The sequence below is a fragment of the Staurois parvus genome, unplaced genomic scaffold (genome assembly GCF_062004578.1).
Source record: "Staurois parvus isolate SC_StPar_1 unplaced genomic scaffold, SC_StPar_1.0 ptg000575l, whole genome shotgun sequence".
In the NCBI taxonomy this organism is placed as follows: Eukaryota; Metazoa; Chordata; class Amphibia; order Anura; family Ranidae; genus Staurois; species Staurois parvus.
Window position 1 is genome coordinate 2,803,058 of NW_028318371.1, and position 19,354 is coordinate 2,822,411.

Here is a 19,354-nt window from a genome sequence, read left to right on the forward strand (position 1 = left end):
CGAAACATTTATGATTGCAACACATTTCTGGACGAAGTGGTGCATTATCTGACAGAAATGGGGGGGTGCCAATATTTTTGGCAAAGACTGTACCATCTCTTATTAGCAGCATTTTCATATTGAATTTCCAAGATTGGTAGTTCTGGTTTGTCAGATTTGCAAATGAAAACTTTGTTACAGCTGTGTGACTGGTCATTTTCTTTTATTCTGTTGCGCAAAACATACCATGGATGCAGCTACAAACTTTTATAAACACTGCCATCTGCTGGTTGAAGAATATATCTCTAGTGAGTACTGGTGTAGTTGTTGCACAAAATACAGGAACACTGTATTCCAACACTTACCTCTCCTCTTCTTTCCCCTCCTCTCCTTTTCCTCCTCTCCTATCTCCCCTACTCTCCTCTTATTTCTTTTCTTCTCATCATCCTATTTCTTTATCCCCCCCTTCCTCTAATTATCTTCCCTTCTAATTCTCCCCCTCTATTCCCTTCTGGGTTTTATGTTTCCTTGTCCCTCACTGAAGGAACATCGGCACGCCATAAAGACCCAGGCCCATGAGCTATAGCAGGGCACAGTTTCTCAACATAACGAAATCCGAACAGGTAAGTATTTAAAAAATAATAATAATAATAATTAAAAAAAAATATATATATATATATCTTTTTTTAAATACTTACCTGTTCAGATTTATATGTGAAATATTATCTTTGCAGGGTGCGTAAAACAATTATATAGTGTGTGTATATGTTATACTGTCATGCCATGGCAACCTGCTGTAGTATGTGACTCATTTGTGTTGCTTATGCCTCCTGATGTTATTCCCCCTTCTGTCTTCTCAGGTGGAGAATGAAAAGGACCCAGATTTTTGTGATGACAGCCTGATGGCCATGGCGGTGGGTCTGTTAGCAGCAGGTTCTGACACCACCGCTACCACCCTGACATTCTGCCTGATCTTCTTGGCTCACTATCCTGATGTCCAGGGTAAGATCAATAATACCCTCGCAGAATTCAATATGATCTCCTATGTTTGTCTGTCAGATATTCCAACCCTTACACACTTCATCCAACACTTCACCACAAAGAAAAAAATAGCTGCAGTTCAACTTTTGAGTTGAAAATGTTAACCCAGGCAGTGCTCCGAAAAGACACAGAAACATAGAAAAGCAGAAAAAAAAAAAGAACAAGTGGTCCATCAAGTCAGCCCCATTTTGTTTAAATTTATACATGTTTTGGATTTTTTTTGTTTTATATAATTTTTTCATCTGAGAATAGATCTATGACTGTACCAAGCATGTTTGAATGGACTTGTGGTTGTCTAACTTCCTACCTTTGCTGGAAGTCTATTCCAAGTGTCAACTACTCTTTTGGTAAAAAGATTCTTTCTAAGGTTAGTTTTGAATGTTCCCACATCTAGTTTGAGGTTGTGTCCCCGTGTTCTTTATATTTAAAATACTGCCCTCCTGAACCTTATTCAACCCCTTGCTGTATTTAAAGGATTCAGACTATACATATGAAGTTCCTCTCCTGATATGATTTATCCCTCAGACCTTTCACCATATTGGTTCCCCGTCTCTGGATCTCTTATCAATATCTTTTTGTAAGTGAGGTCTCCAGAATTGGATACAGTACTCTATATGAGGTCTAACTAAAGGTCTATATAGGGGATCAGGACCTCCTTCCTCCTGCTGGTGATCCCTCTAGTGATATAAAGATCTATATAGAGGAATCAGGACCTCCTTCCTCCTGCTGGTGACCCCTCTAGTGATATAAAGATCTATATAGAGGAATCAGGACCTCCTTCCTCCTGCCTGTGACCCCTCTAGTGATATAAAGATCTATATAGAGGAATCAGGACCTCCTTCCTCCTGCTGGTGATCCCTCTAGTGATATAAAGATCTATATAGAGGAATCAGGACCTCCTTCCTCCTGCTGGTGACCCCTCTAGTGATATAAAGATCTATATAGAGTAATCAGGACCTCCTTCCTCCTGCTGGTGACCCCTCTAGTGATATAAAGATCTATATAGAGGAATCAGGACCTCCTTCCTCCTGCCTGTGACCCCTCTAGTGATATAAAGATCTATATAGAGGAATCGGGACCTCCTTCCTCCTGCCTGTGACCCCTCTAGTGATATAAAGATCTATATAGAGGAATCGGGACCTCCTTCCTCCTGCTGGTGACCCCCCTAGTGATATAAAGATCTATATAGAGGAATTGGGATCTCCTTCCTCCTGCTGGTGACCCCTCTAGTGATATAAAGATCTATATAGAGGAATCAGGACCTCCTTCCTCCTGCTGGTGACCCCTCTAGTGATATAAAGATCTATATAGAGGAATCAGGACCTCCTTCCTCCTGCCTGTGACCCCTCTAGTGATATAAAGATCTATATAGAGGAATCAGGACCTCCTTCCTCCTGCTGGTGATCCATCTAGTGATATAAAGATCTATATAGAGGAATCAGGACCTCCTTCCTCCTGCTGGTGACCCCTCTAGTGATATAAAGATCTATATAGAGTAATCAGGACCTCCTTCCTCCTGCTGGTGACCCCTCTAGTGATATAAAGATCTATATAGAGTAATCAGGACCTCCTTCCTCCTGCTGGTGACCCCTCTAGTGATATAAAGATCTATATAGAGTAATCAGGACCTCCTTCCTCCTGCTGGTGACCCCTCTAGTGATATAAAGATCTATATAGAGGAATCAGGACCTCCTTCCTCCTGCCTGTGACCCCTCTAGTGATATAAAGATCTATATAGAGGAATCAGGACCTCCTTCCTCCTGCCTGTGACCCCTCTAGTGATATAAAGATCTATATAGAGGAATCGGGACCTCCTTCCTCCTGCTGGTGACCCCCCTAGTGATATAAAGATCTATATAGAGGAATTGGGATCTCCTTCCTCCTGCTGGTGACCCCTCTAGTGATATAAAGATCTATATAGAGGAATCATGACCTCCTTCCTCCTGCTGGTGATCCCTCTAGTGATATAAAGATCTATATAGAGGAATCAGGACCTCCTTCCTCCTGCCGGTGACCCCTCTTGTGATATAAAGATCTATACAGAGGAATTGGGACCTTCAGGGATATCATCAGCAAACAGATACAGCTGACCCACCAATCCTCTAGTTATATTACCTATATACTGTATAGATTAAATAGAACAGCACCTAGTACAGAGCCTTGTTCTACACCAGTAGTGAGTGGTCTCTGTTCTGAATGAACCCTCTTTACAACCACACTCTGGTATCTATCCTTTAGCCAGTTGTGTGTAGCACTACAGTGCATCCAGAAAGTATTCCCAGCGCTTAACTTTTGCCACATTTTGTTCTGTTACAGCCTTATTCCAAAATGGATTAAATTCATTTTTTTCCTCCAACATTCTACAAACAATACCCCATAATGACAACATGAAAGAAGTTTTTAAATCTTTACAATTTATTAAAAGTAAAAAACTAAAAAAAAACCATGTACATAAGTATTTGGAGAGTTCTCCAGCCTCTCTGGTATACCACCGTAGATAAATCATTCTCTTATCTGGCTGCCTGAAGGAATCCCTGGGCAAGGGGGTCCAGTGCCTACCACAGTAAGTTGAACAGTCCCGGCAATGAGCTAATGAGGTTTCCCACCAGAGTGCTGTCTTCCCCTTGAGGTGTAGGATTACTCACTCAGTCACTCTCCTGTGAGCTGGTGTAGGTAGTTGGCTGCCTTTAGGTCTTCTGCTGGCCAACTCCTTTCCTGGCTCTACAGGTGGTGCTTGCTTTGGGGGCCAGTGAGGATGAGAGATCCTCCTTTCCATCTTCCTGCCTGTAGGTAGGCCCCTTCAATGTGGGCTTCCTCACATCTTCCACCCGAACTCTGCTGCTGCTGAGTAGGCTCAGTCACACTTAATGGCTGGACCCATGCCAAGCCTCCTGCTTGGGGACTGTCCAGAGTTCCTTGAGTAGGCAGACCAGCCCCTCCTCATTCCCGCTCACTGCTTCTAGAATCTTCTCCAAAATTCTAGAGCAGGGGGAGGCATCAAGGAAGTGATCTGCAGAGCCTCTCAGCCCTGACCTACATTTGACCCAGCTGACTATCACCCAGGCTGCTGCTCAGCTTTTCTAACTAAAAAACCTAACTAGCTCCCCCTAGCTAACTAGGAGGGTACTACATGTGTATTCACTGAACCACCCAAGGGATAAGCACAACTTTTGTATTAGATCATTATGCAGAACTGTATCAAATGCTTAGCTAGGGTAGGCTGTGTCCACAGCATATTGGTAATATAGTAAAAAAAAAATTAGTTAGATTAGTCTGATATGATCTGCCACCAGTAAAGCCATGCTGCTTTCGGTCCAGCAAGTTGTGTGTTTTTAAGTGATCACTGATCCTTCTTTTCAGGAGTGATTCCATTAACTTGACTAGTACCAATGTTAAACTCACTGGCCTGTAATTGCCACCTTGTACCTAGCTGGCCTTCTTGTGGATAGGTACAATATTAACTGTCTGCCAGTCTTGGGGAACTTTTCCTGTTAGAAGAGATTGATTAAAAAGATCCATTAATGGTTCAGCAACTAGACCTCAAAGTTCTCTCAGAACTCTGGGATGATCCATCACGGCCCATTGCTTTATTAAGCTCTAACCGAGTCAGTTCCTCTGCTACCTCTGTCTCTGAAAATCCGAAAAATGAACCATCATTATTAGGCTCCATGCACACTGGGCAGTTTAACCACATGCCGCCCAGCCACTGTAGAAATACGGCGGCAGGGCGGCACGGCTGGGCAAAACCATGTTTTAAAACGTGTGTTTTTAAAACAGGTAGGGGGCGCGCCGCCGCCCTACCTGTCCTGACGATCACAGCCGCAGATGTCAGTCGCCGGGTCACAGCTGGTCGTTACCGGCTATGTCCCGGCGATCAGTGACAGAGAGCACAGCTGCAGTAACTGTGCTTTCTGTCAGTTCCCTGACAGCTCTGGATACGCTGATCGGGACAGAAGAGTTTCTCTCTCCCGATCAGCTGTGTTCCCTGCAGTACACCCCCCCGCCCCACCCCCCTAGTAAAACACTCCCCTCACCCAGTTAACCCTTTCCCTGAATAATAAACTTAACCCCTTCCTCCCCAGTGCCATTAGTACAGTCAGTGGGTTTTTTTTTTTTTGCACTGATTACTGTATTGGTGTCACTGGGGATGTCAGTGACCCCAAGTCAGTACCCCCCAATGTCAGAATGTCCGCCGCAGTCCCGCCATAAGTCGCTGACCGCCGCCATAAGTCACTGATCACCGTCACTATTAGTATAAAAAAAAACTAAAAATCCCAGTATCTTTCCCGCCATTTGTAAACGCTATAACTTTCACGTAAACCAATTAATTTACACGTATTGGGTTTTTTTTTTTTTAGCAAAGACATGTCGCAGAATGCATTTTGGCCGAAATTTATGACTAAATTTGATTTTTACATTTTTTTTACTGGACATGTTTTATAGCAAAAAGTCCAAAATATTGTTTTTTTCCTCAAAATTGTCAGCCTTTTTTTTTATAGCGCAAAATATAAAAACCACACAGGCGATCAAATACCACCGAAAGAAAGCTCAATTTGTGGGAAAAAAAAGAATGTAAATTTAATTTATGTACCGTATTGCATGACCGCGCAATTGTCCGTTAAACTAGCGCAGTGCTGTATAGCAAAAAAATGGTGTAAATTGCAGTATCTATACCATAGTTTGTAGACGCTATAACTTCCACACAAAGCAATCAATATACACTTATTGGGATTTTTTTTACCAAATACATTTTGGCCTGAATTTTATATCTAACTTTGAGTTTACTATATATTTTTTATAGCTGAAAGTAAAAAATATAGTTTTTCTTCAAAATTTTTGGCCTTTTTTTGTTTATAGCGTGAAAAATAAAAAGCGGACAGGTGATCAAATACCACCGAAAGAAAGCTCTATTTGTGTGAAGAAAAGGACGTAAATTTCGTTATGGTACAGCATTGCATGACCGCGCAATTATCAGTTGAATTAGTGCAGCGCAGGGTAGCAAAAAGAGGCGTGGTCATTAAGGGGGGTAAATCCTCAGGAGGGCAAGTGGTTAATAACTCTGGCAGCGTTCGTTGTGTAAAATTGTTTTTCAATGGTTTTTGTTAGTGTTTTTGCATTAGCGTTTAGCTGCATTTTTCCACGTTTAGCAATTTTTACGATTTTTTTTACACAGAAAAAAATATTTTTTGCTAAAAAAAAAAAGGTCCAAATACGCAGTTTTGCCATGTTAGAGTGTTTTTACAGCTAAATAAAATCTTCTAGAAACCCACTAATTCTGAGGGGGGTTTCAGCCAAAAAATGCTGATTAAAACCTATGTGTGCACAGATACCTAGGATAACATGCTGGGGAGTTCACCGGATGTAGATAAAAAACTCCAAAAGCCACAAACAGCCGCTGTAAAAACGTCCCGTGTTCATGAGGACTAAGAACTAATATGATTTCTGACTGGGAAGACTGAACAGAAGTAATTGTTTAAATGGTTTGCTACATCCAGGCCTCCCTCAACAAAAGTGTTGTGCCCAGTTCTCATTTTAGTGATCCCATTGTCAATTTTTCCTTCCATCACTGAAGTACCTAAAAAAGGTTTTATCTCCAACTTAATAGGTTTGGCCAATTCCTCCTCTTTCTGTACCTTGGCAGCTCTGATAATGTGTTTGGCTTTCTTTTGGCTATTTTTATACACTTCTCTATCAGCTACATCTCCTGTTTCTCCTATAGGCTGATTTTTTTTCTCTTTCTATCCTACCTACCTCTTTAGTGAACCATTTAAGACGTTTAAGTGAAGATTAAGAACCTAAAAAAATGTTCCTTATACCTACATGTCTCATGGAACCCACTGGTCACATTCTTCATTGACCACTACGTGGCCAACAAGTGCACAGCGCTGCAAGAGAAGACTAGTTATTTGATGGCTGCATGGAGACATCTGATAGATCGAAGTGTTGCCATGCACATGAATAAAGCATGGAGTTTGTTGTCCAATGCTTGCCAGTACTAGCTGAAGCCTTGAGAAAGACGGGGAGCACACTATTGCAATGTTGGGTGATTACGGATGAGTACCACTTTTCCTATACAGTTGCCCAATACTTTGCAACACTCAACTCCATCAGTTGTCTCCATGAAGCTATCAAACAACCAGCCATCTCCTGCAGCTCTGTGCAGTTTTTTTTTTTTTTTTCGAAATGTCTACCAATTCCCTAGATGTTTTTAAGAACTCACAGCCACCTCCTTTTTATATTTCAGCAAAGGTTCAACAGGAAATTGATGAGGTGACACAGTCATTGCGTCTACCTGGAATTGAAGACAGACCTCAACTGCCGTACACCAATGCCGTCATCCATGAAATACAGAGAGTTCTAGATTTGGCACCAACTGCTCTCTTCCATGCCGTGACCAATGATATCAAGTTCCGTGGATACACCATCCCGAAGGTATACGACTGTGATATACGTCCGCCCGTGTTTATGCAAGAGAGTGCAGATAATAAGGAAAATAGTGATGTGACACAGCTAAAAATAGAAAAAGGCAACTAAAATCAATAAAATCTGTATGGAGGAGGAAGGTTGTAGGGTATGGGAGTAGGCATATAGGAGTAGGCAAATGATGTATTTCTGCCTGCCAGAAAAATGACCACTTACTTGTACTGCACTTGGCCAATTATTATTATCTCATGCAGCCGGTTCATTCTGAGTTTTTCTATTAATATTTTATGTTAGCAGAATGTATTCTACTGTTGTGTAGAAAAGCTTATGAAAAACAATCCTCTTCCTGTTCGGGCACCTAATACTCCTCGTTACTATACTCTTCCTCATTATTCCAACATTTACTGCTAGATAAATAAGTTACATTTTCACCCAGACATTCACATGATTTAATTGGCATTGAGCTTGTGCAATGTATAATGTGATTATAAACCATATAAATGCTGCGCTACATTCAAATTAAAGTGAATGTGGAATCCAATGACACAAATCCAATATAGTGACAATAATAAAGAAATAAATATATAAGTGCTTGATGATAACAAAAATAATCAAATCAAACACCCAAAAGATGAAAAAACAAAAACTTAAATCTATACGCATGTGCATAAATTACACATACATATAGTTACATCACACGTGCAAATGTGAAGTGAAATAATATTTACTTATTAAGCGCAAAAAAAGTCCAATATATAAATGTTAAAAGTGAAAAAATGTAAACGGTGTTTCCAATAATACTATAAAGTGACCACAGGTGAAACAAAACGTGCAGGTATCTGAGTGTAGATAGAACTTGTGAATCCAACCACCTTCTGGATTAGCCTCTCACCTCATCACTTCGACCCTTGCGGATCAAAGAGCAATAATGGATCCCTCTCACAGATCCTCCAGGCACCACAGCACTCCAGAAACGCTTTTCAGAATTCAATATTCCCACTCAAACTCTTCTCCAGGTATAGATGAAATATCAATCTCTCAGAACAAAAAGAGGAATCCTCCCATAGTGTAGCATATTTATTATACCAAGGAACATAGGAACATAAAACTTGTTGGTAAAAAATTCCACTTACATAGCAGCCAGTCCACATGAGACCCTCATGCTCTCAGATGAGGATATATCTGTGTTTGTTGGGTGTACAGCTGAATAACAGGTGTACCAAGATGGCCGCCACGCCGGAAATACGTCACCGCGCTTACGCCGACGCGTTACGTCACAATATCACGTGACTTCATCAGGGCTGTCAATCACAGTGACGATAGCTCTTTATATACCCGGCCAGGATAGAAGGAACCACCCACATCAATATTCCATTCAGCCTAATCGTAACGATACTTCCTGCAGCCATTAAACTGAAGACCACTGGGGACTATTATGCAAGGATGCCAGACTTACATCTACAATGGGCACATTTACACAGAAAAACGAAGAGTGTATAATGATGCACCAAAGAAACCTAGCAAAAATACATATATACCGATTCTGCAGTAGGCACATTTACACAGGGAAAAATATAATAATGTACCAAACTGCAATGTTAGTTATATTAAACAAAAACAACCTAATACCCATTCCCTTTTAAAATATTTTAATTTGTTATTTAAAAAATATAAAAATATATAAAGAAAGGACCATATCTCACTTAATTATAGACCAAACTATAATGATCTCTAACTATGTATGCCTATAAGCAGCCCGTACCTATTATTATATAAATATAATTGACACTAACCGGAAATATACATATACTTCTGCATATAAGGACGCATACGTATATATATAATCCTACAAATTGAATAATCATAAAATATATTAAAATTAAATAAAAGAATATTTGAATATTTCATTAATGAGAATATTTTAATTATTTTTTAAAATATTTTTATATAGAACAGAGAATATTGCTTTTAATTGGTAGCTACATCCTTCACCAGCGCATAAAGGACAACTCCGAATAAACTCACACACATATGTACTATCTGAAAGCATGAGTTTACATAATCAAACATAAAAAATCTATACCCATAGCACCATCTCAAAATACCTCAGAAATCAGAAATAAAACAATTTACATCAAACTCGATATTCAAACCATTAGGGAAATAAGTATGCATACTATAAATCCACTTGGATTCTAATTGGCTCAAAGTACGCACCTTATGACTGCCTCGCCAATGTCTCTTGTATTTTGTAATACCCCAAAATTTTAATTCACTAGGGTCTTTGTTGTGACACTTGGCAAAATGCTTAGAGACGCTATGCTTCGGGAACCCCTTCTTTATATTTTGTACGTGTTCCCGGAGCCTGACCCAAAGTGGTCGTTTAGTTCTCCCTATATATTGCATTCCGCAACTACATTGCAGCGCGTACACAACTCCCTCTGTCCTACAAGTAATACATTCTTCAATTTTAAATTCTTTCTTGCTCACAGATGAAGAAAAAGTCATCAATTTCTTATTCTTGCCTTTTGTAGCTTTGCACGCATAACAAGTTCTACATGGAAAAAACCCATTTATATCCAGAAAGGTGACATTCTTTTTATTGGGTGGATCAAGAACATTTTTAACGATTTTGTCTCTTAATGATGGGGCTTTTCTATATCTGAAACTGGGGAAATCTGATATTATCTCTTTCAGGGCCGGATCAGCTTTCAATAATGACCAATTTTTTCTAAAGATAGTTTCCACTTTCTTATAATGGACATTAAAGTCTAAACATATTACAAGCTGATCTTTCTGTTCCTCATTTTTCTCTCGATCTACCAACAACACGTCTCTATTTGTGTTCCCAACTTCTTGGATCGTGTTACTAATAGAATCTTGCTGGTAACCTTTGGCTTTAAACCTCTGGCCTAAATTTATAATGTGATTGTTCTCATGTATAATAGTGAGTCTCTCCTTTACCAGGGTGCCATCATCATCCCATTCCTGACATCGGTGCTTAATGACCCCTCTCAATGGGAAACACCAGAAAGGTTCAATCCTGGACACTTCCTGGATGAGGAGGGACAGTTCCGCAATCGGGTGGCCTTCATGCCATTCTCAGCCGGTAAGAAATCCAAAACATTATTCTGTCAGTGCCAGGCTGGGGTAAAGTAAACAATTTCTTCACTGAAATACATAGAAATATATCACACAAGTGTCTGAAGATCTGACTTCTTGTCAGGGGCGGACTGACTATTTGGAAACTCGGGCACTGCCCGAGGGCCCCCTATCGCCCGGGGGCCCCATGAGTTGTCAGTCCGCCCCTGCTTCTTGTAGAGTTTTTAAAGCAGAGCTCAACAAATCCCAGGCGCCAGTTCACCATGGCTACTAGAAATTGCCTCCTGGCACCTGGCTTCACATACTGCCTCCCATAGACTTCAAAGGGGAAGTCGCGCCCCATAGACTTCAGTGGGAAGTCGCGCCCCATAGGCTTTCATGGAAAGTCGCGCCCCATAGGCTTTCATGGAAAGTCGCGCCCCATAGGCTTCTGTGGAAAGTCACGCCTCATAGGCTTCTGTGGAAAGTCACGCCCCATAGGCTTCTGTGGAAAGTCACGCCCCATAGGCTTCTGTGGATAGTCAAGCCCCATAGGCTTCTGTGGAAAGTCACGCCCCATAGGCTTCTGTGGAAAGTCATGCCCCATAGGCTTCTGTGGAAAGTCACGCCCCATAGGCTTCTGTGGAAAGTCACGCCCCATAGGCTTCTGTAGAAAGTCACGCCCCATAGGCTTCTGTGGAAAGTCACGCCCCATAGGCTTCTGTGGAAAGTCACGCCCCATAGGCTTCTGTGGAAAGTCACGCCCCATAGGCTTCTGTGGAAAGTCGTGGCCCATAGGCTTCAGCTGGAAGTCGTGGCCCATAGGCTTCAGCTGGAAGTCACTTCCCATAGGCTTCAGCTGGAAGTCACTCCCCATAGGCTTCAGCTGGAAGTCACTCCCCATAGGCTTCAACTGGAAGTCACTCCCCATAGGCTTCAGCGCAAAAACTCCTGTCAATAGCATTCCTATGTGAACACTTATCTCCGCATGCCACTGTACTCTATCACTTGCGAGTCTGGACTGCACCACTAAAAACTGGCACAGTTAATGATGGCACTCAAAATACAATGCGTGTGGATCATATATTTGTGAACTACCTCAATAGGAACACAACAATCTAGCCTGACATGCGAACCTGTGAGTTTCAGAACCGGTCCAGAATCGCGTACAATATGTGTGAACTAGGGAGGCTCTATTCACACCTGGGAGTTTTAGGATTGCAGCAAAATTGTTGTGATCGCAAAATGCAGGTTCAAGTGCCATTATTTTCAATAGGGCCTACAACGTGGTGCAGTTTTGCTGTGATTGTCACCAGGCAAATTGCATTGTGTGAAGTCGCGGGCGCTGACAACCCATGTTACGCTAAAAAAACCTGACTCCTAACTTTTTTAGCTAGCTTCTAGATTCTAAGCAAATGTTGTCAAGCCTTGTTTTTAAAGAGACCTTGTTGCCTTGCCCACTTAGGGAAAAGAGACACCCTCAACCACCTAATACTTCCCCCTTACCACCTTCACAGTGCTCCATTGCCAGTCCTTCCACTGTCATTCATCCTGCAGAATATCCATTGTTGGCGCTTACATGGGATGCTGATGTCATCCCTCAACCATGTGACAGTGTTCGGGCCTAGTTATTAGTCACTAGTCCCACACACAGTTCTGTGGCCCTCAGTAACATTTCTGTGTCTGTGCGAGTAACAATTCTGTGGCCCTAAGTAACAGTTCTGTGGCCCTCAGTAACAATTCTGTGTCCCTGATTAACGTTTCTGTGGCCCCAAGTAACAGTTCTGTGGCCCTCAGTAACAATTCTGTGTCTGTGCGAGTAACAATTCTGTGTCTGTGCGAGTAACAATTCTGTGGCCCTAACTAACAGTTCTGTGGCCCATAAGTAACAGTTCTGTGTCCCTGAGTAACAATTCTGTGTCTGTGCGAGTAAGAATTCTGTGTCTGTGCGAGCAACAATTCTGTGGCCCTAAGTAACAGTTCTGTGGCCCTCAGTAACAGTTCTGTGTCCCTGAGTAACAATTCTGTGTCTGTGCGAGTAACAATTCTGTGTCTGTGTGAGTAACAATTCTGTGTCTGTGCGAGTAACAATTCTGTGGCCCTAAGTAACGGTTCTGTGGCCCTCAGTAACAGTTCTGTGTCCCTGTGTTACAATTCTGTGTCTGTGCGAGTAACAATTCTGTGGCCCTAAGTAACAGTTCTGTGGCCCTCAGTAACAGTTCTGTGTCCCTGAGTAAAAATTCTGTGTCTGTGTGAGTAACAATTCTGTGGCCCTAAGTAACGGTTCTGTGGCCCTCAGTAACAGTTCTGTGTCCCTGTGTAACAATTCTGTGTCTGTGCGAGTAACAATTCTGTGGCCCTAAGTAACAGTTCTGTGGCCCTCAGTAACAATTCTGTGTCTGTGCGAGTAACAATTCTGTGTCTGTGCGAGTAACAATTCTGTGGCCCTAAGTAACAGTTCTGTGGCCCTCAGTAACAATTCTGCGTCCCTGATTAACGTTTCTGTGGCCCCAAGTAACAGTTCTGTGGCCCTCAGTAACAATTCTGTGTCTGTGCGAGTAACAATTCTGTGTCTGTGCGAGTAACAATTCTGTGGCCCTAACAGTTCTGTGGCCCTCAGTAACAATTCTGTGTCCCTGATTAACGTTTCTGTGGCCCCAAGTAACAGTTCTGTGGCCCTCAGTAACAATTCTGTGTCTGTGCGAGTAACAATTCTGTGGCCCTAACTAACAATTCTGTGGCCCTAACTAACAGTTCTGTGTCCCTGAGTAACAATTCTGTGTCTGTGCGAGTAAGAATTCTGTGTCTGTGCGAGCAACAATTCTGTGGCCCTAAGTAACAGTTCTGTGGCCCTCAGTAACAGTTCTGTGTCCCTGAGTAACAATTCTGTGTCTGTGCGAGTAACAATTCTGTGTCTGTGCGAGTAACAATTCTGTGGCCCTAAGTAACGGTTCTGTGGCCCTCAGTAACAGTTCTGTGTCCCTGTGTAACAATTCTGTGTCTGTGCGAGTAACAATTCTGTGGCCCTAAGTAACAGTTCTGTGGCCCTCAGTAACAATTCTGTGTCTGTGCGAGTAACAATTTTGTGTCTGTGCGAGTAACAATTCTGTGGCCCTAACTAACAGTTCTGTGGCCCATAAGTAACAGTTCTGTGTCCCTGAGTAACAATTCTGTGTCTGTGCGAGTAAGAATTCTGTGTCTGTGCGAGCAACAATTCTGTGGCCCTAAGTAACAGTTCTGTGGCCCTCAGTAACAGTTCTGTGTCCCTGAGTAACAATTCTGTGTCTGTGCGAGTAACAATTCTGTGTCTGTGCGAGTAACAATTCTGTGGCCCTAAGTAACGGTTCTGTGGCCCTCAGTAACAGTTCTGTGTCCCTGTGTAACAATTCTGTGTCTGTGCGAGTAACAATTCTGTGGCCCTAAGTAACAGTTCTGTGGCCCTCAGTAACAGTTCTGTGTCCCTGAGTAACAATTCTGTGTCTGTGCGAGTAACAATTCTGTGTCTGTGCGAGTAACATTTCTGTGTCTGTGCGAGTAACAATTCTGTGTCTGTGCGAGTAACAATTCTGTGGCCCTAAGTAACGGTTCTGTGGCCCTCAGTAACAGTTCTGTGTCCCTGTGTAACAATTCTGTGTCTGTGCGAGTAACAATTCTGTGGCCCTAAGTAACAGTTCTGTGGCCCTCAGTAACAATTCTGTGTCTGTGCGAGTAACAATTCTGTGTCTGTGCGAGTAACAATTCTGTGGCCCTAAGTAACAGTTCTGTGGCCCTCAGTAACAATTCTGTGTCCCTGATTAACGTTTCTGTGGCCCCAAGTAACAGTTCTGTGGCCCTCAGTAACAATTCTGTGTCTGTGCGAGTAACAATTCTGTGTCTGTGCGAGTAACAATTCTGTGGCCCTAACAGTTCTGTGGCCCTCAGTAACAATTCTGTGTCCCTGATTAACGTTTCTGTGGCCCCAAGTAACAGTTCTGTGGCCCTCAGTAACAATTCTGTGTCTGTGCGAGTAACAATTCTGTGTCTGTGCGAGTAACAATTCTGTGGCCCTAACTAACAGTTCTGTGGCCCTAAGTAACAGTTCTGTGTCCCTGAGTAACAATTCTGTGTCTGTGCGAGTAAGAATTCTGTGTCTGTGCGAGCAACAATTCTGTGGCCCTAAGTAACAGTTCTGTGGCCCTCAGTAACAGTTCTGTGTCCCTGAGTAACAATTCTGTGTCTGTGCGAGTAACAATTCTGTGTCTGTGCGAGTAACAATTCTGTGTCTGTGCGAGTAACAATTCTGTGGCCCTAAGTAACGGTTCTGTGGCCCTCAGTAACAGTTCTGTGTCCCTGTGTAACAATTCTGTGTCTGTGCGAGTAACAATTCTGTGGCCCTAAGTAACAGTTCTGTGGCCCTCAGTAACAATTCTGTGTCCCTGATTAACGTTTCTGTGGCCCCAAGTAACAGTTCTGTGGCCCTCAGTAACAATTCTGTGTCTGTGCGAGTAACAATTCTGTGTCTGTGCGAGTAACAATTCTGTGGCCCTAACTAACAGTTCTGTGGCCCTCAGTAACAATTCTGTGTCTGTGCGAGTAACAATTCTGTGTCTGTGCGAGTAACAATTCTGTGGCCCTAAGTAACGGTTCTGTGGCCCTCAGTAACAGTTCTGTGTCCCTGTGTAACAATTCTGTGTCTGTGCGAGTAACAATTCTGTGGCCCTAAGTAACAGTTCTGTGGCCCTCAGTAACAATTCTGTGTCTGTGCGAGTAACAATTCTGTGTCTGTGCGAGTAACAATTCTGTGGCCCTAAGTAACAGTTCTGTGGCCCTCAGTAACAATTCTGTGTCTGTCCCTGAGTAACAATTCTGTGGCCCTAACTAAAGTTTCTGTGGCCCTAAGTAACAATTCTCTGGCACTCAGTAACAATTCTGTCTGTCCCTGAGTAACAATTCTGTGGCCCTAATAACGTTTCTGTGGCCCTAAATAACAATTCTCTGGCACTCAATAACAATTCTGTGTCCCTGAGTAATAGTTCTCTGTCCCTAAGTATCGTTTCTCTGTCCCCAAGTATCGTTTCTGTGGCCCTAACTCTGTCCCTGTCCCTAATACAGAGCGGTCTGCCTCTGTTCAATGACTGCAGGCAAATGAAGAATTCCAAAATGGCCGCTATTTATAGCTCGACCATTACACAGTGCTAGCTGGCTGGCTGCTGATTGGCTGATGCGATCACATGTCGTTGAGGAATGCATTATGGGTCAGCGCGCCTTGTCTGCGCGCCTTCCCAGACATCCCCGCTCCGTCGCCGCACATGTCAGCCGCCATTTTCGGAAAAATTTTGATTCGCGCGTCCGAATTAGGCTATTTTTCGGATTCGGCGCGAATCGAAATTTTTCCGATATTCGACTCGAATTCCACTTCGGCTACTTCGATTCGCTCATCTCTAATGTTCACCAATATCAGAAGTCTGCCAAGTAAAATAGGTGAGTTGGAAGTGTTGGTGCACAAAAAGAACTATGAATGAATTGGTATTGCTGAATCTTGGTTTCATTCTTCACATGACTGGGCCATTAATATTCCTGGCTATGTTCTCTTTCGGAGAGTCAGGGTAAATAGGAAAGGTGGTGGTGTCTGTCTCTATGTGAGAAGTGATCTCAGACTGAGTGTGAAAGAGGACCTAGTTGATGGAAAGTGTGATGAGGCTGAAGCATTATGGGTGGAACTGCACATGGGGGTGCGTACTACAAAGGTAATCAGAGTTTTTTTTATAGGCGGAGACTCAGCTCCTTGCCTAGATAGAAAGGGCTGTGACAGTGATAATAATGGGGGATTTTACCTACACAGAAATGAACTGGAGTAATGGCACTGCAGGAACAGTTAAAGGGCAAAATGTTTTAAACTTATTACAAGACAATTTTATGGTACAATTCATAAAGTCCCCAACTAGGAATGATGCTCTGCTGGACCTGGTAATCTGAAACCATACAGAGCTTATTACTAATGTTCATATAAAAGAAAATCTGGGTAGCAGTGACCATAACATGATTTAATTTAATGTTAGTTGTAAACAACAAGCACATACTGGAAAGATAAAAACACTCAACTTAAGTAGAGCAAATTTTCCAAGGATGAGGCTGTTCTCTAGGACTTAGACTTGGAGGGAATATTGGCATCCATGAGCACAGGACTAAAAATGAGAATTTTTCAAAGACTATATGTGAACACACTGAAAAATACACTATATTGCCAAAAGTATTGGGCCGCCTGCCTTTCCACGCACACAAACTTTAATGTCCCCCCAGTCTTAGTCCGTAGGGTTCATTATTGAGTTGGCCCCGCCCTTTGCAGCTATAACAGCTTCAACTCTTCTGGGAAGGCCGTCCATAAGGTTTAGGAGGGTGTCTATGGAAAGGTTGGACCATTCTTCCAGAAGCACATTTGTCAGGTCAGGCACTGATGTCGGGGGAGGAGGCCTGGCTTGCAGTCTCCGCTCTAATTCATCCCAAAGGTGTTCTATGGGGTTGAGGTCAGGACTCGGTGCAGGCCAGTCAAGTTCCTCCACCCCAAACTGGCTCCTCCATGTCTTTATGGACCTTGCTTTGTGTACTGGTGCGCAGTCATGTTGGAACAGGAAGGGGCCATCCCCAAACTCTTCCCACAAAATTGGGAGCATGAAATTATCTAAAATGTCTTGGTATGCTGACGCCTTAAGAGTTCCCTTCACTGGAACTAAGAGGCCAACCCTTAAACAGCTCCACACCATAACCTCCACTCCACCAAACTTTACACTTGACACAATGCTGTTAGGCAACTACTGTTCTCTTGTCAACCACAAAACCCAGACATGTCCATCAGATTTCCAGACAGAGAAGCATGATTGGTCACTGCAGAGAACATGTCTCCACTGCTCTAGAGTGCAGTGGCGGTGTGCTTTACACCACTGCATCTGACGCTTTGCATTGCACTTAGATGCAGCTGCTTGGCCATGGAAACCCATTCCATGAAGCTCTCTATGCACTGTTGTGCTAATCTGAAAGGCCACACGAAGTTTGGAGGTCTTTAGCTATTGACTCTGCAGATAGTTGGTGACTTCTGCGCACTGTGCGCTTTAGCATGTGCTGACCCGCTCTGTCATTTTACATGACCTAAAACTTGGTGGCTGAGTTGCTGTTGTTCCCAGTTACTTCGTTATAATCCCACTAACAGTTGAGCGTGGAATATTTAGTAGCCAGGAAATGTCATGGATGGACTTATTGCCCAGGTGGCCACCTATCACAGGACCACTCTTGGAGTCACTGAGCTCCTGAGAGCGACCCATTCTTTCACAAATATTTGTATAAGCCGTCTGCATGCCTAGGGGCTTCATTTTGTACACCTGTGGCCACGGAGGTGATTGGAACACTTGAATCCAATGATTTGGAAAGTTGTCAATTCTTTTGGTAATATAGTGTATATATACTAATCTCTATGTCATTTATAAACCAGTTAAACAGAATTGGTCCCAGGACAGAGCCCTGGGGCACCCCACTCACAACTCCTGACTATTCAGAAGTTACGCTGTTTATCACCACCCTTTGCATTGCCCCTGCAACCAACTTTCTCTCCAGGTATATACACTATTGTTGATGCCGGCAGACCTCAATTTGCACATTAAGCGTTTATAGGGTATCGTGTCAAACGCTTTGGTGAAATCTAGATACACTACATCCACCGGCTTTCCTCTATCCAGATTACAGCTCACTTCCTCATAGAATGTTAACAGGTTGGTCTGGCAAGAATAATCTTTCATAAAGCCATGCTGGTTCCCGCTAATGATACTTTTTTTTTCATCAGCAAATTCTTGAATATGGTCCCTTATCATCCCCTCCAACAGTTTACAAACTATTGGATTGGTGAATCCCTACATTAATCTGGGGATTCCCTCCTCAGTTCTTGTTCTGCATTGATCTATAACCTTGTGCACATTATTTCTAACAAATATTGTATTTACAATTAGTGTCATTATAATCTGTGTTACTAATCTGGGCTGAGCAAAACTTTGATGCATTTGATAAAATATTAAACAGAGTAAAACAGCCATGTTGCTTGTGTGGATTCATAACGCTGCCTCATTTTCCTCAACTCTTCTACAGGAAAGCGTGTTTGTCCCGGAGAGGGTTTGGCCCGAATGGAGCTCTTCCTTCTCCTCTCTGCTCTGCTCCAGAAATTCACCTTCAAGCTGCCCCCAGGAGATGATTGTCGGGACTCCAAATGGCTGCATGCTAATAAACGTGACGTTGTGTCTAATGCTAAGCTATGTGCCGTGCCCCGAGCATTACCCACCAAGTAACTTGTTATGAAAAAAGCATCTTAGGGGTTTGTGATGGACCTCATCTTAGGGGTTTGTGATGGACCTCATCTTAGGAGTTTGTGATGGACCTCATCTTAGGGGTTTGTGATGGACCTCATCTTAGGGGTTTGTGATGGACCTCATCTTAGGGGTTTGTGATGGACCTCATCTTAGGGGTTTGTGATGGACCTCATCATAGGGGTTTGTGATGGACCTCATCTTAGGGGTTTGTGATGGACCTCATCATAGGGGTTTGTGATGGACCTCATCTTAGGGGTTTGTGATGGACCTCATCTTAGGGGTTTGTGATGGACCTCATCATAGGGGTTTGTGATGGACCTCATCATAGGGGTTTGTGATGGACCTCAATATACAAGTATCATAATAATAATACAACACAATTAACACTTTTGCATGTTTTTTTTTCATCTGTCCAAACTGTTTAAAAACAATATTATAAAAATCAGTTGGGCTCCGCTCATGTATAAATAGTTACATACAAAATACATAGGATTGCAAGAGAG

At 42.7% G+C, this 19,354-nt stretch overlaps 1 protein-coding gene across 1 annotated transcript in view; it reads left to right on the forward strand.

Moving 5' to 3' along the window:
• Positions 1–18,913, forward strand: part of LOC149450334 (cytochrome P450 2C29-like) — a 55,471-nt gene extending 36,558 nt beyond the window's left edge. The window contains exons 7-10 of the mRNA XM_089691977.1: positions 840–981; positions 7,265–7,452; positions 10,411–10,552; positions 18,634–18,913. Of these exons, the coding sequence (XP_089548103.1) occupies positions 840–981; positions 7,265–7,452; positions 10,411–10,552; positions 18,634–18,830 (669 nt within the window). The 3' untranslated portion in view covers positions 18,831–18,913. The remainder of the gene's footprint in view (positions 1–839; positions 982–7,264; positions 7,453–10,410; positions 10,553–18,633) is intronic.
• Positions 18,914–19,354: the final 441 nt, after the last annotated feature.